This window comes from Mobula birostris, chromosome 8 (assembly GCF_030028105.1).
Source record: "Mobula birostris isolate sMobBir1 chromosome 8, sMobBir1.hap1, whole genome shotgun sequence".
Taxonomy (NCBI): domain Eukaryota; kingdom Metazoa; phylum Chordata; class Chondrichthyes; order Myliobatiformes; family Myliobatidae; genus Mobula; species Mobula birostris.
In genome coordinates, this window is record NC_092377.1 from 135,247,215 (window position 1) to 135,273,858 (window position 26,644).

Genomic DNA, 26,644 nt, shown 5'->3' on the forward strand with positions numbered 1-26,644 from the left:
TGTTAACGCAAATGACAGATTCCACTGGATGTTTAAATCTGAATCTAGATCTGAACCAGTTCAGACCCGCCCTGGGGCTCCTGTCCCGTACTCCACATCAAGGAATGGTCACTTCCTATGTAAGGGGCCCCTTGGAATTTAGTGGACAGTTCATGATTGTCCTAGAAAGCAGTGTTCGTTTAAAGGTGAAGAAAGGAAAGAAGGAGACGCTAGTTATTCAGGTTTTAGCAGCAGGTCTGAACAACACTTACCACTCGGCAGCGTGTTGTATCTTGTTGTGTTGGTCTTTTTACTGCTCTGGTAACTCTCTGCAAATCCTGCACCTCCTCTGTTTCCCGGCTCCTGGCTTGGTGGACTGACTCTCTGTGGGAAACAAAGGACTGGGAGTGTGTCATGTACTTCACTGAGGTGTGCTTGTAGCCAACTGACCACCACTGGTCAAGGAGAGGTAAGATCTCAACCCTCTGAAACTCAGGACAGTCAGAGCAACTGTGAAACATTCTGAGAAGTTATTTGTCCTTTACGCATCCTGCAAAACCACAACACCGTTCGGGATTTTATGTCTTCATAAGAAGAACAACTTTAGACATTAGGGACCTTAGTCACAGATCAAAGTCACAAACTTCCCATTTATTATTTTTTAACATATTCAGGACATGAAGATCGCTAGTGAGGTCAACAATTATTTGACACTGTTGTCCTTGAGTCAGCAAACTGTATTCATGGCTCTCTAGACCATTTCAGATGATATTTAAGTGTCCTCTTTATAAAGCTACAAAGTTCTCTCCTGACCTACCAGTTGGTGTGACGACACGCACTCGCTGTCCTCTGGAGTGGACACTTGGCCAAAGGGGTCATCCATGTACGCGTTGGGAGTTGTAACTCTTCGCAGCAGCAAGCCACTGGAAACAGGCAACATTTCATCTCGAGAAAAGGTAGCAGACGTCAGCACTGACTGATACAGAGCAGAGCCACAGGGAGCCAGGACAGAGGGAAGGGCAAGGGGAGCCATGCATCTCCACCTTTTAACCATGCACTACAGTCACCAATTGTACAATAACCACTCGCCGAATGTTAGTCATAAGTAGTAACCCTATCTCCTAGTCCTTGGTCCCTGGCCTTCTATAACTGAAGATTCAAGTCTTCATCTGGATACTTCTTCAGTGCTGTCAGTGCCTCTGCTTCCACTCCACTTTCAGGCAATATGTTCTCCACACTCTCCACCCTCTGGGTGAAAAGGGTTCCTCAGAAACTCTCTAGATCTCTTCCTCCTTACCGTACATCTGTGTCCTCTGATATGGGGAACAATTTCCTGTCTAACCTTCAGAAGTTTATACACCTCAGCAGTGTCCCCTTCTAACCTGCCCCGCTTCGGGGAGAACAGACCCAGCCCCTTCAGTCTCTCCTCACCATTGAACTACTCCATCCTGGTGAATTTCCCCCCCGTACCCTCTCCAGCACTATCACATCCTTCACGGAGTGCACTGACCAGAACTACACGTAGTACTCCAACTGAGATCTGATCAATGTTTCGTAAAGTTGGAGAATAAGCTCCCTGGACTTGTATTCAAAGTCATGGCTGATGAAGGTCAGAGTTGGGTTTGATTTCTATTACAAAATTAATATTCTGACTTTTTTGGTGACAGATTAATAATGCAAGATGATTAACCAGGTTTAGCATATATGTGGGAACAGTTCCTTCTTGCTGTCTCAGCCCCACTATGTGCCTTGGCTGCCTCATTTCTGTAACAATTCAGCCTCCTATGCATCCACCTGCTTCATCAGCAGTGTGCTACTGCCACATTCGATTTCAGTAACAAGAACTGCAGAGTATTCAATACCATCATCCCTTAAAAACTAATCAATAAGCTACAAGACCTTGGTCTCAATACCTCTTTGTGCAATTGGACCCTCAATTTCCTCACTTGCAGACCCTAGTCAGTTCGGATTGGCAAGAGCATCTCCTCCACAATCTCCATCAGCACAGGGGCACCACAAGGCTGTGCGTTTAGCCCCTGCTCTACTCGCTTCACACTTATGACTGTGTGGCTAAGCACAGCTCCAATACCATATTCAAGTCTGCTGACGACACCACTGATCAGCAAATAAGAGGGAGACTGAAAATCTGGTTGAGTGGTGCCACAACAACAACCTCTCACTCAATATCAGCACGGTGAAGGAGCTGATTATTGATTTCAGGAGGACGAAAGCAGAGGTGGAGAAGATCAGCAGCATTAAATTCCTCAGTGTAATAATTTCAGAGGACCTGTCCCGGGGCCCAGCACGTAAATGCAATTATGAAGAAAGCACAGTAGTGTCTCTACTTCCTTAGGAGTTTGCAAAGATTTGGCATATCATCTAAAACTCTGACAAACTTCAGTAGATGTACGGTGCATTATACACTGACTGGTTGCATCATGGCCTGGTATGGAAACACCAGTACCCTTGAATGGAAAATCCTACAAATGGTAGTGGTTACAGCCCAGTCCACCACGAGTAAAGCCCTCCCCACCATTGAGCACAGCTACACGGAGCATAGTCGCAGGAAAGCAGTCTCCATCATCGGGGACTCCCACCACCCAGGACATGCTCTCTTCTCACTGCTGCCATCAGGAAGAGGATACAGGAGCCTCAGGACTCACACCACCAGGTTCAGGAACAGTTATTATCCCTCAACCAGTAGGCTCTTGAACCAAAGGGGATAACTTCACTCAACTTCACTTGCCTCATCACTGAACTGTCCCCACACCTATGGATTCACTTTCAAGAAGTCATCATCTAATATTCTAGATATTATTTCTTTTTATATAAGCACACCTTGTTGTCTTTTGCACATTGGTTGTTTCTCTGCCCTGTTGGGTGTGGTCTTTCAATGATTCTATTATATTTCTTGGATTTACTGAACATGCTCAGAAGGAAATGAATCTCAGGGTTGTATATGGTGACATATATGTACTTTGATAATAAAATGACTTGGAACTTTTGGTGTGTTTAATCTCTAACCCAAGGGACAGATGGTAAAAACACAGGAACAGGCCCTTCAGCCCACAGTATTTGTGTTGACCATGATGCCAGATGAATCTGATCCCATCTCCCTGTACCCCTCCATTCTCTGCAATGTTCATGCCTCTGTCTAAACGCCACTATCACCACCCCTCTCCGAACAGTACGTTCCAGATACTTACTGCCTTCTGGGTAAATTTGCCTCGCTCCTCCCTGTCACCCTGAAGCTGTCTCCTCTACTATTTGACATTGCTACCCCAAGTACCACCTTCTGGTGATGCACACTCCAGATCCCAGAACTCGGTACGGTACAGCACAGGCAAGGAGTGATGCTGGCCGGCGGTGTAGAGGCATCTGCACCAGACTTCGAGATGAGCGGCCCTGGGTTCGAACCCGGCTGGCTCCTGGCACGCTTTCCACCTGTGCTGGGTGGAACGTCGAGCTAGCAACCCGGCCCCGTAAAAAACAAAGTGCTAAAGAGACAGTGAGGTTGCCGCCCGATGCGCCACAAGGCGTGGAGACGAACCAACTAACTAAACTAACTACTAACATCCTCAGTAAGTGAAAGTCAAAAAAAAACAATCCGCAAATGCTGGAAGTCTGAAATGAAGACAGAGAGTTCAGGAAACTCTCATCAGGCTGGGCAGGTGTGGAAAGTAAATCAGGGTTGAAGAGGCTTTGTCAGAAGGACAGCTCTCTGACCTGAAATGTTAACTCTGTCTTACTGTCCACAAACATGGCCCAACTTGCTGAGTACGCACAGCATTTTCTGTTTTTATTTCTCGTTCCTCAAACTGCTGTTGAATGATGAGCACTCAATACTGGATCCCCCACCCCACTGCTTAGTAACCAAACTATTTAATCTCAGCACTGTCAGACACTACAGAGAACACTGGGGCCACACACTGTCAGACACTACAGAGAACACTGGGGCCAACAGAACGCAGAAAGAAGGAAGGTCTCTCACTCCAGGGCAGAGGCAGACCCAATCAGTTCAACTCCAAGGCAGATGTTTCAGATTACTACTTCCAAAAGAGAGATGCAAATATTTTAATCTTTGCCAACTTTTGGGTAACTAATTGCTGTTGTAACATGGGCAGGTACGTCAGTGAGATGGAGGGAGTCAGAGAGTTCATTCATTGTCTGGTCTCCTGTCAATACCAGCTGGAATTTCTGGACCAATCTCAAGAATAATACTGTATCATTGCGGGCACAGAGGACAGTGAGGTCTTTCTGACCTGATGAGGTTCCCGTTGCTCAGAGCGTTCTGTGGTCCAGTTGCTGGTGGAGCCTCTTCATATAGATGAGTTGACTGTGTATCCGCTACACACGCTGTGCGCAGAAGGCTCAGCCACCGATCCCTCTCCTCCGATGAGCTGGTCTGTTGGCAACACAGTGTGGGCTGCATAAAACCAATCCAAAACAGGATCCCAGTCCTAACCCACCGCCCAGACCCTGACATAACCCTCCCGCCCGTCAGGCGGACATGGACTGGTGACATTGAAGCCAGTGTCCTGAGCCCGGGCGGGAAGGGGAGACGGGACCGATGGGCAGGCATTGCTAATCAAATCCGTACTGATACAGGGAGTTTGAAGTATGCAGGAAACACTCAGACCATCAGGCAGCGTCTGTGGAGAGGGAAGCATTAACGCCTTATGGAATCAGAGAATGGTACAGCACGCACACAGGCACTTACCCCCACCTCACTGTGACGCCTATCTACGATCCCATTTGCACACGTTAGGCCCCTATTCCTCTCCACCTTTCCTGTCCGTACACATCCAAGCGACCTTTAAACATCGCAATTGTGTCTGCCTCTACCACCTCGGAGCAGGTCACCACCACCCTCTGGATGAAAAAGCTACTGCCCACACCTCCTCTGAGTTTCTCCATTCTCAACTTGAACCTGTGTCCCCTGGTTCAAAACTCTCCTACCCTGGGAATAAGACTCTCACCCTATCTATGCTCCTCATGATTTTATAAACCTCTTTAAGGTCACCCCCAGCTTCCGACATTCCAACGTGAATAATCCCAGCCTCTCCAATATTTCCTTGTAACCTTAGCCCACCATTCTGGGCAACACGCTAGTGAATCTCTTCCAGAACTGTACACAGTATTCCAAGTGGGGTCTAACAAAGTTCTGTACATGACATCCCAACATTATATTCCCTGTCCTCGCCCATGAAGGCAAGTGCACCAGGTGCTGCAGAGTGTTCTCTGTTTCTGTTTCCGGTTTGTATCATGGTGGCCAGTTCGACAAGCTGCGGGTGATTGTGGACGGCCGTTGTTTCAGGGCTCTGTGCAGCACAGAACAGAGCTGGCTACAATGTCTGAGAGTGTGCAGTTTGTACAGCCTAGGATAGGGCTGTGTGCAGCACACAACATCTATGTACAGTGTACAATGGGGCGGTGTACGGTACGTGACAGGTCTGTGTAGAGTGTGTTGGTAAGGGCTGTGCCCAGTGGGATCTCAGTGATCCCATGTTTCTATCCCCACCCAGAGGCAGAGTTCACCACCACTTGTTCAGTATTTGCCTTCTTTACACACTCTATACAATCCTGTTACAAACTGCATGCAATTTCACCCTGAAGTACATTTCCCCAGAGTACACAGTACACCTCTCCTACACCATACACTGTCTCGTATACAGTACACACCCCCTCCTACACCATACACTGCCTCATACACAGTAGACACCCCCTACACCATACACTGCCTCATACACAGTACACCCCCTCCTACACCATACACTGCCTCGTATACAGTACACACCCCCTCCTACACCATACACTGCCTCATTGTACACAGTACACACCCCTCCTACACTATACACTGCCTCGTTGTACACAGTACACACCCCGTCCTACACCAGACACTGCCTCGTACACAGTACACACCCCCTCCTACACCATGCACTGCCCCGTTGTACACAGTATACACCCCCTCCTACACCGTACACTGCCTCATTGTACACAGTACACACCCCCTCCTACACCATACACTGCCTCGTACACAGTACACACCCCCTCCTACACCGTACACTGCCTCGTACACAGTAAACATCCCTCCTACACCATACACTGCCTCGTACACAGTACACACCCCCTCCTACACCATACAGTGCCTCATACACAGTACACACCCCCTCCTACACCGTACACTGCCTCATACACAGTACACACCCCCTCCTACACCATGCACTGCCCCGTTGTGCACAGTACACACCCCCTCCTACACCATACACTGCCTCATTGTACACAGTAAACACCCCACCCTACACCATGCACTGCCTCATACACAGTGCAGACCCCCTCCTACACCATACACTGCCTCGTACACAGTACACACCCTCCTACACCATATACTGCCTCATTGTACACAGCCCTCCTACACCATACACAGCCCCGTACACAGTACACACCCTCCTACACCATACACTGCCTCGTACACAGTACACACCCCTCCTACACCATACACTGCCTCATACACAGTACACACCCCCTCCTACACCATACACTGCCTCATTGTACACAGTAAACACCCCTCCTACACCATACACTGCTTCATACACAGTACACACCCCCTCCTACACCATGCACTGCCTCATACACAGTACACCCACCCTACACCATACACTGCCTCATTGTTCACAGTACACACCCTCCCTACACCATACACTGCCTCGTACACAGTACACACCCTCCTACACCATACACTGCCTCATACACAGCACACACCCCCCTACACCATACACTGCCTCATACACAGCACACACCCCCTCCTACAACATACACTGCCTCGTACACAGTACACACCCCCTCCTACACCATACACTGCCTCATTGTACACAGTACACACCCCCTCCTACACCATACACTGCCTCATACACAGCACACACCCCCTCCTACAACATACACTGCCTCGTACACAGTACACACCCTCCTACACCATATACTGCCTCATTGTACACAGTACACAGCCCTCCTACACCATACACAGCCCCGTACACAGTACACCCCCCCTACACCATACACTGCCTCGTACACAGTACACACCTCTCCTACACCACACACTGCCTCATACACAGTACACACCCCCTCCTACACCATACACTGCCTCGTACACAGTACACACCCTCCTACACCATACAGTGCCTCGTATACAGTACACACCCTCCTACACCATATACTGCCTCATTGTACACAGTACACAGCCCTCCTACACCATACACAGCCCCGTACACAGTACACCCCCCCTACACCATACACTGCCTCGTACACAGTACACACCTCTCCTACACCACACACTGCCTCATACACAGTACACACCCCCTCCTACACCATACACTGCCTCGTACACAGTACACACCCTCCTACACCATACAGTGCCTCGTATACAGTACACACCCCCTCCTACACCATACTCTGCCTCATTGAACACAGTACACACCCCTCCTACACCATACACTGCCTCGTACAAAGTACACACCCCCTCCTACACCATACACTGCCTCGTACACAGTATGCACCCCCTCCTACACCGTACACTGCCTCGTACACAGTAAATGCCCCTCCTACACCATACACTGCCTCGTACACAGTACACACCCCCTCCTACACCATACACTGCCTCGTACACAGTACACACCCCCCCCATACCATACACTGCCTCGTACACAGTATACACCCCCTCCTACACCGTACACTGCCTCGTACACAGTAAATGCCCCTCCTACACCATACATTGCCTCGTACACAGTACACACCCCCTCCTACACCATACACTGCCTCGTACACAGTACACACACCCCCATACCATACACTGCCTCATTGTACACAGTACACACCCCTCCTACACCATACACTACCTCGTACACAGTACACACCCGCTCCTACACCATGCACTGCCCCGTTGTACACAGTACACACCCCCTCCTACACCATACACTGCCTCATTGTACACAGTACACACCCCCTCCTACACCATACACTGCCTCGTACACAGTACACACCCCCTCCTACACCATACACTGCCTCATACACAGTACACACCCTCCTACACCATACAGTGCCTCGTATACAGTACACACCCCCTCCTACACCATACTCTGCCTCATTGAACACAGTACACACCCCTCCTACACCATACACTGCCTCGTACAAAGTACACACCCCCTCCTACACCATACACTGCCTCGTACACAGTATACACCCCCTCCTACACCGTACACTGCCTCGTACACAGTAAACACCCCTCCTACACCATACACTGCCTCGTACACAGTACACACCCCCTCCTACACCATACACTGCCTTGTACACAGTACACACCCCCCCATACCATACACTGCCTCATTGTACACAGTACACACCCCTCCTACACCATACACTACCTCATACACAGTACACACCCGCTCCTACACCATGCACTGCCCCGTTGTACACAGTACACACCCCCTCCTACACCATACACTGCCTCGTACAGAGTACACACCCCCTCCTACACCATACACTGCCTCATTGTACACAGTACACACCCCTCCTACACCATACACAGCCCTGTACACAGTACACACCCTCCTACACCATACACAGCCCCGTACACAGTACACACCCTCCTACACCATACACTGCCTCATACACAGTGCAGACCCCCCTCCTACACCATACACTGCCTCATACACAGAACACACCCCCTCCTACACCATACACTGCCTCGTACAGAGTACACACCCCCTCCTACACCATACACTGCCTCATTGTACACAGTACTCACCCCTCCTACACCATACACAGCCCCGTACACAGTACACACCCCCTCCTACACCATACACTGCCTCATTGTACACAGTACACACCCCTACACCATACACTGCCTCATTGTACACAGTACACACCCCCTCCTACACCATACACTGCCTCGTACACAGTACACACCCCGCTCCTACACCATACACTGCCTCGTATACAGTACACACCCCTTCCTACACCATACACTGCCTCATTGTACACAGTACACACCCCTCCTACACCATACACTGCCTCGTACACAGTACACCCCCTCCTACACCATACACTGCCTCATTGTAAACAGTACACACCCCCTCCTACACCATACACTGCCTCATACACAGTACACTCCCCCTCCTACACCATACACTGCCTCGTACACAGTACACACCCCCTCCTACACCATACACTGCCTCATACACAGAACACACCCCCTCCTACACCATACACTGCCTCGTTGTACACAGTACACACCCCCTCCTACACCATATACTTTCTCGTACACAGTACACACCTCCTCCTACACGATACACTGCCTCATACACCATACACTGCCTCATACACAGAACACACCCCCTCCTACACCATACACTGCCTCGTTGTACACAGTATACACCCCCTCCTACACCATACACTGCCTCGTACACAGTACACCCCCTCCTACACCATACACTGCCTCATTGTAAACAGTACACACCCCCTCCTACACCATACACTGCCTCATACACAGTACACTCCCCCTCCTACACCATACACTGCCTCGTATACAGTACACACCCCTTCCTACACCATACACTGCCTCATTGTACACAGTACACACCCCTCCTACACCATACACTGCCTCGTACACAGTACACCCCCTCCTACACCATACACTGCCTCATTGTAAACAGTACACACCCCCTCCTACACCATACACTGCCTCATACACAGTACACTCCCCCTCCTACACCATACACTGCCTCGTACACAGTACACACCCCCTCCTACACCATACACTGCCTCATACACCATACGCTGCCTCATACACAGAACACACCCCCTCCTACACCATACACTGCCTCGTTGTACACAGTACACACCCCCTCCTACACCATATACTGCCTCGCACACAGTACACACCCCCTCCTACACGATACACTGCCTCATACACCATACACTGCCTCATACACAGAACACACCCCCTCCTACACCATACACTGCCTCGTTGTACACAGTATACACCCCCTCCTACACCATACACTGCCTCGTACACAGTACACCCCCTCCTACACCATACACTGCCTCATTGTAAACAGTACACACCCCCTCCTACACCATACACTGCCTCATACACAGTACACTCCCCCTCCTACACCATACACTGCCTCGTACACAGTACACACCCCCTCCTACACCATACACTGCCTCATACCCATACACTGCCTCATACGCAGAACACACTCCCTCCTACACCATACACTGCCTCGTTGTACACAGTACACACCCCCTCTTACACCATATACTGCCTCGTACACAGTACACACCCCCCATACCATACACTGCCTCATTGTACACAGTACACCCCCTCCCACACCACACACTGCCTCGTACATAGTACACACTCCCTCCTACACCATACACTGCCTCATTGTACACAGTACACATCCCCCTCCTACACCATACACTGCCTCGTACACAGTACACATTCCCTCCTACACCATAGACTGCCTCATTGTACACAGTAAACACCCCTCCTACACCATACACTGCCTCATACACAGTACACACCCCTACACCATACACTGCCTCGTACACAGTACACACCCCCTCCTACACCATACACTGCCTCATACACAGTACACCCCCCTACACCATACACTGCCTCATTGTACACAGTACACACCCCCTCCTACACCATACACTGCCTCATACACAGAACCCACCCCCTCATACACCATACACTGCCTCGTACACAGTACACACCCTCATACACCATACACTGCCTCATTATACACAGTACACACCCCTCCTACACCATACACAGCCCCGTACACAGTACACACCCCCTCCTACACCATACACTGCCTCATACACAGTACACCCCCTCCTACACCATACACTGCCTCGTACACAGTTCACACCTCCTCCTACACCATACACTGCCTCATACACAGTGAAGACCCCCCTCCTACACCATACACTGCCTCATACACAGAACACACCCCCTCCTACACCATACACTGCCTCGTACACAGTACACCCCCTCCTATACCATACACTGCCTCATACACAGTACACACCCCCTCCTACACCATACACTGCGTCGTACACAGTACACATCCCCTCCTACACCATACAGTGCCTCATACACAGTGCACCCCCTCCTACACCATACACTGCCTCTATGTAAACAGTACACACCCCCTCCTACACCATACACTGCCTCATACACAGAACCCACCCCCTCATACACCATACACTGCCTCGTACACAGTACACACCCTCATACACCATACACTGCCTCATTATACACAGTTAACACCCCTCCTACACCATACACTGCCTCATACACAGTACACACTCCCTACACCATACACTGCCTTTTTGTACATCTTTAATCTCCAATCTGATTAATGGCTGTGTATCGGGGGAGGCGAGGGGGTTACACATGGATCAATGGACTAAGCCCTTGGATTGTGAGCCTCACACCGGACAGGGGTTAAATCTCGGTGGCCAGCACAGTTAGATTACATATCTTACCTGCAGCACTGCCAGATCCTTGTTCTGATGGGAAATGGTAAGTCTGCGATTGTGAGCTTTGTTGGCCTCTGCTCTAACTTCACAGCCCTGCAGATCCACGGAGAAGTGCAATTTCCCAGCTGTGCTGTTGTCCTTGTACATGAAGAGCACTTGGTCCTGGACACGACACCAGAGAGTCTGCCAGCGGTCCTTCACGAGCACCTTCAGGTAACCTGGCACATCAGACAGAGCAACGTCAACAGGCAGCCACGTTTCCATTGCCATATGCTCCGCTCCAGTAGCCCGATTCAAACCTTACAGACATACTAAACAAAAATCAAACACACAAGAAGGACATTTAGTCGCCCTTGTGCAATGGCATTAGTTGAGATATCGACCAAAAGGTGAGCTGGTACTCTATTGGTATCAGACTTGTTCTTGAGTTTGAGGTTGTCGTTCCAGATACTTGAGAGAAAAACTCAAAACTGACACTCAACACTCTACCAGCTCCTTTTCCCTCTTCTCTCTTTAAGGGAAGATACAGGAACTTGACGTCCTGAGGAAGGGTCTCGGCCTGAAACGTCGACTGCACCTCTCCCTACAGATGCTGCCTGGCTGCTGCGTTCACCAGCAACTTTGATGTGTGTTGCTTGTATCCAGACTTAGATCAGCTTCTCCCCCACTGCTACCAGACTCCTGAACCAGTCACTTTTCACATTTATTTATTGTTATTATTATTTTATTTTGTTTTTTTCTTCTGCATTATGTATTGCATTGAACTGCTGCTGTTGAGTTAAATTTCACGACACATGCCGATGATAATAAACCTGATTCTGAATCTAAGGCTAGGCCCACACTAGACCGGATAATTTTGAAAACGCCGGTTTCACATAAAAACGATAGGTGTCAACACCAGGCGTTTTTGAAAATATTCCCGTCCACATTAAAACAGGTATTTGGGCAAATCTCCTCCTACTGGGCGTGCGCAGGACGCATCTACAGAACACAAGTGAAGAGGAAACGGTATGCTATTTCCGTTTCCGCGGCGGCGCTGTGCCATTTCCATTGGTCAAAAACTAGAGTACCTACAACAACAGCGAAAGAAAGTTTTCAACAATGTCTTCGAGGAATACAAAGAAAACCTCCGCTGGAAAAAGCAGCTATTAACGTAGACAATAAAGTAAACGACACACGCACGAAGCCGTCCGCCATTGTTGTTGTGGCGTTGGAGGTTGCGTTCAAGAAAACAATGAAATGCAGCGCTGTCGCCATCTGATACGGCATGCCATGACAGCGTTTTTAAAAAGCTCCGGTTACGCCGTACACACTACAACGCCCAACCAGCGTTTTCAGATTTACACACCCTGGAGAGCATTTTAGAAAAGCTGTGTTTTCAGGGGAGGAAGACGCCGTTTCAGTGAGGATGGAGGGTCAAAACAAAGATAAAAAGCTTCGGTTACGGATTTATCCGGTCCAGTGTGGACGTAGCCTAACTTCCCCTTCTCTGTTCTACATTCTCAGACTCTTAACTCCCCCTTCCTTGCTCATTATTGCCTCTTTAGCAACTATTTATTGTTGTATTTATTATTACCATGTGTACCGTTCACTGTGAAATTCGCTAAAGCAAGGGATTTCATCACAGCTGAGAGTATGTGACAATGAGCTAATTTAATCTACCGATGTAGTTAGAGGCACTGCCTACAGTGTTGGGGTTATGTTAAGGGAGCAGAGCATGCCACATGTATTATGGAAGTACGTCCTTATCCTACCACAATAGCTTGGGAATTTAAATTTGGCTATTTAATGACATTGCTTGAGTGAAAGCTAGTTTTCTTGAGGTGATCTTCACATAATCGCCAAAGCCGCCTTGCTGTAAAAGTGTTTTAGAGTTCTTGGAGCTGCACTAATTTTGGCACACACAAAAAGTGCTGGAGGAACTCAGCAGGCCAGGCGACATCTACAGAAAAACGTACAGTCGACGTTTCGGGCCGAGACTGTATGTCCTGCCGAAGGGTCTCGGCCCGAAACGTCGACTGTACTCTTTTCCATAGATGCTGCCTGGTCTGCTGAGTTCCTCCAGCACTTTGTGTGTGTGTGTGTGTGTGTGTGTGCGTGTGCGTGTGTGTGCGCGTGCGTGCGTGTGTGTGCGCGTGCGTGCGTGTGTGTGCGCGTGCGTGTGTGTGTGTTGCTTGGATTTCCAGCATCTGCAGATTTTCTCTTGTTTCTAATTTTGGCACAGGCTGTCCAGGGTTACAAACGTTTCATTAACAGACACCTCGACCCAAATTGTGGAAACTCCAACAAAATATTATCGAATTCTAAAGTTCGATGTATGTGCATGTGTTCTCATGAAAGGCACCTCTCTCTCTCTCTCTCTCTCTCTCTCTCTCTCTCTCTCTAGTAACAGTTCTCTCTTATCAGTCTTATGTGCTTTTGATGCCACTCACTACGATGCCGTGAAGTGGCGTTATTATGTGCTTTCCAACATATGGACAGAATTAACTAACAGACATCTGTGAGCATGGAATCCGTTCATTATCCGGGAATAGCCTTCAAATGCAGACATTCCATCACACTTCTCATTAATGCCTTGCAGACGTTGGACAGACTATGGCATTAGGAGCTGAGCTGCTCCCTACATGCACACAGCCTCTGCCTATCCTTCTGTTCTCTCGGTGGTGGCCCCTAGGTTATTGTTGATGTGGACTTGGCAGTGGTAGGGGATGATTGTTGCCGGGTGAGAATGATACTTATCAGCCCTTGCCTGAAAATTGTATAAGTGGTGTTGCACGGAGGCAGGGCTGCTTCACTGATTGAGCAACTTTGAAGGGAATTTTATGTTATACCTTCACAGTGTGTGTGTGTGTCTTCGGAGGTTTGAAGTTCTTGTTGCTGTTTGCGCAATTTGTTTCTTTCTGTGTGAGGGGGTTGATATTTTCCTTTTGAACAGCTTCCATGGTTTTCTTTGATTCGTGGCTATCTGGAGGAGACGAATCTCAGAGTGTACCTTACCCTGAAGGGACTTTAAATGTACCTTGAACCTTGGTAGGTGATAGGTGAAGCCAGGGTGGGGAGGAGGAATGAAGTGAGAAGCTAGGACGTGGTAAGTGCAAAAGTAAAGGGCTGACTGGGAAGGAATCTGACAGGAAAGCAGAATGGAGCATGGGAGGAAGGGAAGGTGGAGGGGCGCCAGGAGATGACGGGCAGGTGAAGAGAAGGGATAAGAGGAAAGCCAGAATGGGGATTGGAAAAAGAGAGAAGGGGAGTTTATTACCCGAGTTAGAGACACAGTGTTCATGCTGTCAGGTTGAGGCTACCCAGAAGGGGTGTATGGGGTGTCAGGGAGGGGTAGCACCTCTGGTGGGGGAACATGTTGCATCCTTTTCAGGGTGGTTCGTCCACCTTTGGTCCCCACCTGGCACTCAGCTCTCACCTGTGGCTCCCCGTAGCTGTTTGCATGCGACAGCGGCCACACCCCGGGCAACGGCTTCGACAAGCCGGCTAAACCAGGTGAGGGTAGCCGACGGGTCTCAAACCCTCGGTGAGACAGGGAGTTGTCTATCCCAGCATGTGAAGACAGACTCCGGCAGATTGAGCGGACAAGACCAATGGAAGGTCCAACGGTCAAGAGGGCGGTCTCTGCAAGCGTCGTGGAATGTGTAGAGCAGGACAAGACACAGAAGACGTCCTGGTCATCCACTGTGCCTAGTCCCATCTCCAGCCGTCTAGACTCTGTCTTGCCACTGGATCCAGATGGGAATTGGGAAGAGAAAGTGAGGCTGACGCTGCGCAACTCTCCCTCACTTAAATCCAAATCACGCGCCAGTCTCAACACCATCATTATGGTGTCAAGGTCCTCATTGACGTCAACGATGGACGAACACACACCCAGACAGAATATGAGGTGTTGCTCCTCCATTCTGAGAGTGGCCTCATCACGGCAGTAGAGGAGGCCATAGACTGGCATATTGGAATGGAACTAGGAAATAGGATTAAACTGGGTGGACACCGGGAAATCCTTGCCCACGATGAAGCAGTCCCCAATCCACGTTAGGTCTCACCGATGTTGAGGAGACCACATCGGGAGATTCACCGACAGATTTGTAGATGACGTGTGCCTCACCCGGAAGGACCGTTTGGGGTGCTGGATGGCGGTGAGGGAGAAGTTGGATGGGGAGGTGTAGTACTTGTGCTGCCCGCAGGGCTAAGTGCCAGGAGGGAGGTCAGTGTGGGTGGACGAATGGAAAAAGGAGTCACAGAGAAAGTGATCCCTACAGAAAGCGGGGCGGGGTGGAGGGGTGGGGGAAAGATGTGTTTAGTGGTTGTCCTACAGGAGTGTCCTGGGCCTGCTTACAATGACCTCCAACTTCACTGATGCCCATTAAATGATGAAAATTACTTTTTTATAAGTAGTTTGGCCTACACTTATACATAGTAGTTAGCATAGTTATTGAGCCTGTGTATGACAAGAAGATTGGTGATATAGTGGACCAGTAAGGGTGGTTATTTGAGACTATAACAAGATCTCAATCAAACAGGGAAGTGGGTCAAAGTGCGATGGATAGAATTGAAATTGGACAAGATTGAGGTGTAGTACCTTGGGCAATTAAACCAGGGCAGGACTGGTTAGGGCCCTGTAGAACAGAGAGACCTATGGGTAAATGCGCATCTTTCTCTGGAAGTGGAGACACGGGTAGGTAGAGTGGTGAATAAGGTATTTGGCACACCTGACCTTCATCTATCAGGGCACTGAGTACAAGAGTTAGCGAGGCCTACTGCGTGCAGCTCGGCTTGCCTGGTTGTAGGAAGGATGTCCTTAAGCTGGAAAAGGTGCAGGAAAGAAGATCAAAGTTGCTGGTGAACGCAGCAGGCCAGGCAGCATGTCTAGGAAGAGGTACAGTCGACGTTTCGGGCCGAGACCCTTCGTCAGGACTAACTGAAGGAAGAGTTAGTAAGAGATTTGAAAGTGGGAGGGGGAGTGGGAGATCTGAAATGATAGGAGAAGACAGGAGGGGGAGGGATGGAGCCAAGAGCTGGACAGGTGATTGGCAAAGGGGATATGAGAGGATCATGGGACAGGAGGCCCAGGGAGAAAGAAAAGTGGGAGGGGGGGGAAATCCCAGAGGATGGGCAAGGGGTATAGTTAGAGGGACAGAGGGAGAAAATGGAGAGAGAGAGAAAGAAAGAATGTGTGTAGATAAATAAATAACGGATGGAGTACACCATCCGTTACTTATATACACACTTTCTTTCTCTCACTCTCCTTTTTCTCCCTCTGTCCCTCTGACTATACTCCTTGCCCATCCTCTGGGATTTTCCCCCCCCTCCCACTTTCAAATCTCTTACTAGCTCTTCCTTCAGTTAGTCCTGACGAAGGGTCTCGGCCTGAAACGTCGACTGTACCTCTTCCTAGAGATGCTGCCTGGCCTGCTGCGTTCACCAGCAACTTTGATGTGTGTTGCTTGAATTTCCAGCATCTGCAGAATTCCTTGTGTTTACAGGAAAGAAGATGTTAGAATTGGGACGAGGAGAGGCTGTGAGGCTGGAGTGTAGGAGGCCGAAGGGTGATTTAGAGGCTTGCAAAATCATGAGTGGTACTGAAAAGGTGACAATCATTTCTTCGAGGTAGATTTCCAGTGAGAATGAGTGAAAAGGACCTGAGGGCCAGGTTTTTCACTCAGAGGGTGGCAGGTACATGGTATGAGCTGGCAGGGGAAGCTGTCAATGTGGGTACAATTATGTTTATAACACATTTGGCCAAGTTGATGGATAGGAAAGGTTTAGTGGGATGAGTCAAATGCAGGACAAACAGAGTTGCTCAAATAGACATCTTGGTCAGCAGGGATGAGTTGAGCTGAAGGGCCTGTTTCCATGCTGTATGACTCCATGACAAAAAGCATCTTCTATCTTGTTAGGGCGCCCTACAGCCAAAGAATCACTTAAAAATATTATCAGAATAGAAGAACCACAATTGCAAGCTCCCACAGATCGCAGATGTTGTGTTTGTTATTGAGAGAGAGTGCAGAGCACACCAGGATCCCAGCATGCAGGATATTCAATTCAACTGTACAGTATGTGAGCTCCTCCCATGTGGGAGTGGCCGAGGAATAACACTACTAACTACCACGACAGCAGCGATGTATGTTTTGGTGATAAGGATCCTAAAAGAGAAGGACTTGTCACCTGTAGAACCTTCAGCATCTTAAGGTGACCCAATGAATTCTCAGGTAAAATGGGAATGGCAGGTGAGACCTGGATTGTGTTCCTGTACTGTTGTACATGGCGACAAATAGCCTTTACTTTTTGCCACAGAGGACATTTAGACAGCCAGAGAGCAGGGTTTCGTTATCAAATGTTGGTAGACAGACACATCTTTGAATGTTGAAGTGTAATCTTTAATATCTTTATTTTTTCCCTTTCAGGGTTCTTTTGAAGACCCTGACCTGCAGTTACACACTGACTTTGGTTCTTTGCGGGAATTGGACCCATTCTCGGGGTTTCAGGGCTGGCCGTTGTTCTACCCCAAGGGGTAGGCCTGAGAGGCGGCCTAGTGTTTGGAAGCCTAAGATCTCGGGGCTCTGGAGGGTCGGTGTCACGGCAGGAAACTTGTGTGGTGTCGGGGAGGCTGGAAAATCTTTCGCTATGGGCCCAAAGATCCGAGATCTTTGCAATCTTCGGGCACAGAGCTCGTGAAAACTGACAAAAAGGACTTTATAACATCGTAAACCAGCAGGTTGTTGTTATGTCTCCCGCTTGCTAGGGAGAGAGAGAACCTGTGGGTTGTCAAATGCTGGATGAATTGCGATAGTCTTTGGGGTAACTGCAAGGTTTGTGTCTGTGCTATCAGTTAGCTCACGCTTATCCTCGGTAGTGGGTGCACTTTTTGTTTTGCCGGCGGGGGGAGAGGGGATTGTTGCTTGTCACCACTTACGCATGGGAGGGGGGAGTTGGGGGGGGACCTTGGGGTTCTCACATTTAACTCGTTCATTCTTTGGGGCACTTCTCTGTTTTCATGGTGTTTGTGAAGAAAAAGCATTTCGGGATGTATATTGTATACACTTCTCTGACATTAAATTGAACCTTCCAACCTTTGATGTAGTGCGTGCCTCACCTGTGCTGTGGGTGGCTGCCCTTACAGTCACCATCTCACCCGTGAATCTGTCTGACTCCAGGCTCCGCGTAGCCCTCAGCGGTATCTGCGGAGAAATGTAGCACGTATGCCAGTTAGGGCTTGGATAAGAAGAAGGAACTCAAGAAAATGATAGTGATAACTATTTCCAAAGTTGGTGCAGCAAGTGGTTAGCAAGGCAAGTAGCATCTTGGCCTTTTACTACAAGGTGTCTGGCGTGTACAAACAGGGAGATGCTGTTCTACTTGCACAGGATGTTAATGAGGTCACCCCTGGAGTACTGAGCGTGGTTTAGATCGTCTTATTTAGGGAAGGCTATACTGTAATAGAGGCTATTTAAAAAGTGAATCTCTGGGTTAATTGGTGACACAAAAGACTGCAAATGAAGTAAAGACTGATTTATACTTGTGTGTACTAGCTTACGCCGCAGCCTACGCAAGTGGGCTACGCCGTTTTGAGCATTTATACTTGTGCGTTGGTGTGTCTGCGTCGCTCTGCAATTCACCGCCAAAACGCTAGTTGGTGGTGGGGTTTCTATGCCAGTGTGTTGAGTTTCTTCGTGTTGAAACTCAACACAAAGAAACTCAAACTTCAAACAATAGCGACTGAAACTGAAGGAAGGTGAATTTTCTGTGCTTGTCCGGCCACTGAGAGACATGGACGAGGAAATGCATTTCAAGTATTTTCGGATGTCGGCAGGTAGATTTGACGACTTGGTTCATCCTCTCCAACCATTTATTTTGCATCAGTGTACGCACACTATACTCAGAGACTGGCCATCACCATTTGAGTTTTAGCGTCAGGTGGAAGTCAACAGACTGTAGCAGCTAGCTACAAACTGGCGTCAAGCACAGGGTCCTCCATAGTTTCGGAGGTCTGTAAAGCTTTATGGAAAGCATTGCAGCCAGAGTTCCTGCCCTGCCCTTCAGTCTCCCAATGGGAATCTATTGCAGCATAGGAGGAAGTGCGATGCTACCAAGCAGACCAATCACAGTTGTTCGATCTGCGTTGCCGCAACGCGTAGTTACATTTTGGGAGAGGTGCGCGTAAGGCTACGGTGTAGCATTCGGCGTAGAGTACAGCGTAGGTACGTGACTACGCCATACCTACGGCGTACATTTGACACACAAGTATAGGTCAGCCTTTAAGGTGGAGCCACAACCAATCTATTGACAACTCTGTGGAGGAAAACAGTGTCAATGTTTAGGGTTGAGAACTTCCATAAAGATTCTTAAAACATCGCCTATCTCTTCATATCCAGACACTGCCAGACCCACTGAGTTCATCCAGGAGTTTGATTTTGTTCACTGGCTCGATTCCTAGGTTGTCCTAACACAGATGCGAGAAAAGTTGGATCTGTATTCAAAGGAGTTGAGACCATGGGCTAATTGAAGCATGTAAGATCCTCATAGGACATGACAGCAGAGATGTTGAGATGTTTCCACCAGTGGAAGAACTTCACTGGGACTTGGTTTCAAAATATAGGGTAGTGAATTAATACTGAGGTGTGTAGAGATTTCTTCTCACAGAGCTGATCTGAAATTCTCTGCCCTGCAAGGTTGTGATTGTGGAAACTGAAAGGTCTGAAGGTAGATAAGTCACCTGGACCAGATGGTGTACACCCCAGGGTTCTGAAAGTGGTGGCTGAAGAGATTCTGTAGTTATTAGCAATGATCTTTCAAGAATCACTAGATTCTGGAATGGTTCTGGAGGACTGGAAAGTTGGAAATGTCCCTCCACTCCTCAAAAAAGGAGGGAGGCAGAAGAAAGGAAATTATAGGCCAGTTAGCCTAACCCCAGTGGCTGGTAAGATGTTGGAGTTGATTGTTAAGGATGTGGTTTCAGGGTACTTGGAGCACATGATAAAATAAGCCAAAGTCAGCATGGTTTCCTCAAGGGGAAATCCTGCCTGACAAATCTGTTGGAATTCTTCGAGGAAACAACAAGTAGGATAGAAAAGGAGAATTGGTGGATATTGTATACTTGGATTTTTAGAAGGTCTTGACAATGTGCCACACCTGAAGCTGCTTAACAAGTTACGAGCCCATGGTATTCCAGGTAAGCCACTAGCATGGATAGCGCATTTTCTGATTGGCAGGAGGCAAAGAGTAGGAATAAGGGGAGCATTTCTGATTGGCTGCCAGTGACCAGCGGTGTTCCACGGGGATCGGTGTTGGGACTGTTTGTTTTTATGTTGTGTCAGTGATTTGGATGAAGGAATTGATGGCTTTGTGGCCAAGTTTTCAGATGATAGGTGGAGAGACAGGTACTGTTGAGGAAGCGGGGAGTCTGCAGAATCACTTAGACAGATTAGGAGAATGGGCAAAGTGGCAGATGGAATCCAGCATCAGGAAGTGTGTGGTCGTGCACTTTGGCAGAAGGAATAAAAGCAAAGACTATTTTCTAATTCGGGAGGAGAAGATGGCAATGTGACACAGCTCGCAGCAGCCGCTCCAGAGGTGATATCTGTTATCTGTCAGGTAGGGTGCCGTGCACAATCCTGATTTGATGGAGACGGACGTGAGAGCACAGAGGAACAGCTGGTGAAACTTCTGAAATGCCTGTTTCGCTGCTGCTGCTACTGTGTGATCCAGAATCTCCGGAGGGGAAGGCCCTGAGTCCTCGGCTTTTCTTGTTGCTCGGCGGTCTGGGCGGGGTCAAAGCGCTCAGCAGAGATGGTGCTTGGTGCTAGGTGTCGGAGGGCTGGTTGGAGGCTCAAAGTTTTCGGACGGACTCAGAGTTGGCTGCGGTCGGGTGCTTCCAGGATGCTGCATCGGCAAGTTTGCGGCGCTTGGAGGTTCATGGCAGGGAGAGTTTCTCCCTTCTACCGTCTGTGTGAGATGATGGGGCTATCGAGACTTGAGACTTTTTTACTGTGCCCATGATCTGTTCTTTATCAGATTACGGTATTGCTTTGCACTGTTGTAACTATAGGTTATAATAATGTGGTTTTGTCAGTTTTAGTCTTGGTTTGTCCTGTGTTTCTATGATATCACACCGGAGGAACATTGTATCATTTTTTAATGCATGCGTTTCTAAATGACAATAAACGAGGACTGAGTGTCCTCATAATCTAATCTAAAAATTTGGGAGAAAAATCAAAAAAAAACAAGGTGCAAAGGGACTTGGGAGTTCTCGTGCAAGATTCCCTAAAGGTAAATTTGCAGGTTGAGTTGGCGGTAAGGAAGGCAAATGCAATGTTAACAATCATTTCAAGAGGACTAGAATATAAAAGTAAGGATGTAATGCTGAGGCTTCATAAAGCACTGGTGAGCCCTCACTTAAAGTAGTCTGAGGCATTTTGGGCCACTTATTTAAGAAAGGATGTGCTGACCTTTCAGAAGAGGTTCATGAGAATGATTCCAGGAATGAAAGGCTCGTAGTATGAGTAGAGATTGATGGCTCGAGACCTGTACCCACTGGAATGAGGGGTGGTGGTGGTGGGGAATCTCACTGAATCCTATCGAATGTTGAAAGGCCTAGGTGGAGTGGATGTGGAGAGGATGTTTCCTATGGTGGTGGAGTCTAGGACTAGAGGGCACAGACTCAGAGTAGAGGGATATCCACTTAGAACAGAGACGAGGAGGAATTTCTTTAGCCTGAGGGTGGTGAATTTGTGGAATTTGTTGCCAGAGGTGGCTGTAGAGCTCATTGGTGTATTTAAGGTGAGGATCGATAGGTTCTTGATTAGTCAGAGCATGAAAGGTTACAGGAAAAGGCAGGAGAATGGGGTTGACAGGGAAATGGATCAGCCATGATAAAATGGTGGGGCAGACTCGATGGGCTGAATGGCCCCATCCTGATCTTATGTTCTTATAGATTTTAAGAGGTGGATAAATTGTTGAAAAATTGGTGAGTTGAAGGTGGTGTGGAACTGGCACAGAAGTGTTGAGGCCTGTGTGATCTTCGCTGAAGATGGTTCTTTATGACCTTGGCCCTGTGCTTGGGGGGTCACTGAAGTTGGGACCAGTCAGATGGTATTGCCCAATAAGGATGATTAACTTATAGCACGGAACTATGATGATATGGCCATTACAGAAGGTTGGTGGAGCTGTGGACAGTCTGGAGGGTTGCTTTAGGTTGCAGTGGGTCATTGAGAGGATGCAGAGCTGGGCGGAGAAGTGGCAGATGGTACAACTCAGCAAAGGGTGAAGTGATTTATTTTGGAAGGTTGAATTTGAAGGCAGAATGCAGGGATGTTGGCAAGGGTCTTGGCAGAGCGGAGGAACAAAGGGATCTCAGGGTCCAAGTTTATAGTTCCCTCAAATTTGCCACACAAGATGAAAGTGGAGGTTATAGATGTGTATCGTATGTAGCCCTTCAATAGTCAGGGAATTGAGTTCAAGAGCCAAGAGAAAATGTTGCATCTCTATTAGACCATAAGAAATAGGAGCAGAATTAGGCCATCTGGCCCATCGAGTCTGCTCTGCCATTCAATCATGGTTGGTCCTTTTTCCCTATCGTCTCCTCAACCCCACTCCCCGGCCTTCTCCCTGTAACCTTTGATGCCATGTCCAATCAAGAACCTATCAATCTCTGCCTTAAATACCCCCAATGACCTGGCCTCCACAGCTGCCTGTGGCAACAAATTCCACAAATTCACCACCCTTTGGCTGAAGAAATTTCTCTGCATCTGTTTTGAAAGGGTGCCCCTCTATCCTGAGGCTGTGCCCTCTTGTTCTAGACTCTCCCACATGGGAAACATCGTTTCCACATCTACTCTCTCTAGGCCTTTCAACATTCAAAAGGTTTCAATGAAATGCCCCCTCATTCTTCTGAATTCCAGGGAGTACAGACCCAAAGCCATCAAACATTCCTCGTATGATAACCCTTTCATTCCTGGACTCACCCTTGTGAACCTCCTCTGGACCCTCTCCAATGCCAGCACATCTTTTCTAAGATGAGGGGCCCAAAACTTCACAATACTCAAGGTGAGGCCTCACGAGTGCCTTATAAAGCCTCAGTATCACATCCCTGCTCTTGTATTCTAGACCTCTTGAAATGAATGCTAACATGGCATTTGCCTTCCTCACCACTGACTCAACCTGCAAGTTAACCTTCAGGATGTTCTGCACAAGGCTCCCAAGTCCCTCTGCATCTAAGATTCCTGGATTTTCTCCCCGTTTAGAAAATAGTCCGCATGTTTATTTCTACTTCCAAAGTACATGGCCATGCATTTCCAACATTGTATTTCACCCTGATATACACCCTTTCTAACTATTATACCCTGGTAAAATCACACTTGGAATACTGTGTTCATTTCTGGCCACCTCATCATAGGAAGGATGTGGAAGCTTCAGAGAGGATGCAGAGGAGATTTACCAGGATCTTGTCTTTACTAGATGGCACGTCTTATGAAGATAGGTTGAGCAAGCTAGGGCTTTTCTCTTTGGCACAAAGGAGGATGAGAGGTGACTTGACAGAGGAGTACAAGACGATAAAAGCACAGACGAAGTGGAGTGCCAGAGACCTTTTCCCCAGGGTGGAAATGGCTAATACAAGGGGGCGTAACTTTAAGGTGATTGGAGAAAAGTATAGAGGTAAGTCCTTTACACAGAGAGCGATGGGTGCGTGGAATGTCCTGCCAGAGTTGGGAGTAGAGGCAGACACATTAGGGGCATTTAAGGATATCTTGGGTATGCACATGGATGCTAGGAAAAAGGAGAGCTATGTAGGACAGGAGGGTCAGAGTCAGTAAAAAGATGGAACAACAGGGGCCTGGACTGTGCTGCATTATTCTATGTTCTCTCTCAGTCTTACCCCATATCCTGAGACTGATTGTTTGTTAACATTTAAGAGAACATGGATAGGAGGGGTGTGGAGGGCTATGGCCCCAGTGCAGGCAGAATAATAGTTCAGTATGGGCTAGATGGGCTGAAGGGCCTGATTCTGCGCTCCATGACCTTGTATTTCTAGATCCCTTCCCAACTAAGGTAGGCTCCTCCCTGTACCACTTCCTCCACTGCCACAGATCCACTGAGTCCCTCCAGCATTGTTTCCTGCGTCTCCCGGCATACAAACTTTCTAACGTTGACAGATTTCTCTCATGGGTGCAGGCCTCGTCGACGTACCCTCTCCTATTTCCCGGGAATTGCCCTGATGAACCATCGTTGCCTGCCCTTCATGGAAGGTTGGTCCTCCCCCCTGTCCTGGCTCCGTTGTTGTTTAGCGGCGTAATGATTCAGGTGGTAATGGCGGTAAAATGGATCTGCAAATTTTCTGCTGACACCAGGACTGGGGTCAGCGAGGGAGACTATCAAAGCCTGCAGCATGATCTGCGGCAACTGGGAAAATGCGCTTTAAAATGACAGATGGAATGTAATGCAGACAAGTGTGAGGTGTGGCACTTTGGGAGGACAAACCAAGGCAGGACTTACAAAGTAAATGGTTGGGCACCGTGTGCAGTGAAACAAAGGGATCTGGGAATACAGATCAATAATTCCTTGAAAGTAGCATCACAGGTAGATAGGGTCTTAAAGAGAAATATTGGCACATTGTCCTTAATAAATCAGACCACAGTCTACAGGACTTGGGGCGATGCTGGGCTGAAGTTGTATGAGGTTAAATGTGGAGTATTGCATGCAGTTCTGTTCACCGACCTGAGGGGGATCTCCTTCACTCAGAGGTGGTGTGAGGGGAGGACTAACTGCCTGCGGGAATGTGGATGCAGGTTCAATTGTAACACTTAAGAGAAATTTGGATAGGTACATGGGTGAGAGAGACTTGCAGGGATATGGTTTGGGTGCAGGAAGAAAGGGCTAGGTAGAAGATCGGGTTGGCATGGACTAGATGGGCCGATGACTCTAAAGCAGGGGTTATGCCATGGACCAATACCACTACCGGGACCAAAATGCCACGTGTTGTTCAGGAGTAATGACAGCACACCCTGTACAATTGGCCTGTTCCGAGCCCCTTTCTCTCTGGCTCAAAGCCTTTTACACTGAAGGCTCGACATTTTATTTAGAATCCTACACCAGAGAAAATGGCCCTTTGCCCCCAACTGATCTCTGCCGAATGAGAAACATGAATCACTTCTGTATGTGTTCGGTCCATATTCCATACACCTTCCCCCTCAACGTACCTGTCCAAATGCATTTTAAACACAGTAATTATACCCCCCTCCATCTCTGACAACTTGTTTCATGAACCCACCACCCTCTGCGTGAAAAACCTTCGCCTCAGGTCTCCTTTACAACCACCCCCCCGCCCCACTTCACATTCTAGCACTCATGATTTCATAAAGCTGTACAAGGTGACCTCTCAGCCCCTGCGCCAGCCCGTTCTCTCCTCGTCTTCTGACCTGTTTGCTGCGCTGTCATGTTTACTCTCAGTCAATGTGCAAAGCCTTCGACACACAGAAAATATAAAATGCAGCCTTTCTGTTTCTTCAGCCAAGGTGTCTACCTAAGCTCCAGTCCAGATTAAGCATCTCGATCTGAAATATTAGCCCTCTATTGCCCTCCACAGACACTTGGTGAGTTGCTGAAAATCCAAGTTGTTCTGTACCTGTTACCCTCTCACTCAACTTTCCGAAATCACTCTGAAGCCTCTCAACGTCATTGCAAGCACTCGCAATTCCACCAGGTTGGGAGCAATTGTCTTCACTGATGTGTATTGTGAAGAGATGTGCCCAGGCACTGATGGGCTGGAACTCTACACCCACCACTTGCCACCCTGAAGAACATCCATTCACTCCCAACGCTATTAGACAAAACTTCCATCAGTGCACATCACAAGAGTTACGCGGCCCACTGGGTCTGCTGCTACCACCACAGTCACTCTCTGCGTACACCAATACATTACACACACACACACACACACATTCACACACCACACCACACCACACACATTCACACACCACACCACACCACACCACACCACACACACACACACATTCACACACCACACCACACCACACACACATTCACACAGCACACCACACACACATTCACACACCACACCCACACACACCACACACCACACACACACATTCACACACAC

The 26,644-nt window shown here is 48.5% G+C and overlaps 1 protein-coding gene across 1 annotated transcript in view; it reads right to left on the minus strand.

The window, feature by feature from the left end:
* Window positions 1–26,644, minus strand: part of LOC140201737 (actin filament-associated protein 1-like 2) — a 157,282-nt gene that overhangs the window by 27,258 nt on the left and 103,380 nt on the right. Inside the window, exons 9-13 of the mRNA XM_072266339.1 lie at window positions 18,626–18,710; window positions 11,536–11,747; window positions 4,242–4,384; window positions 797–902; window positions 252–363 (exon numbers count right to left, since the gene is read on the minus strand). Coding sequence (XP_072122440.1) covers window positions 252–363; window positions 797–902; window positions 4,242–4,384; window positions 11,536–11,747; window positions 18,626–18,710 — 658 coding nt within the window. The remainder of the gene's footprint in view (window positions 1–251; window positions 364–796; window positions 903–4,241; window positions 4,385–11,535; window positions 11,748–18,625; window positions 18,711–26,644) is intronic.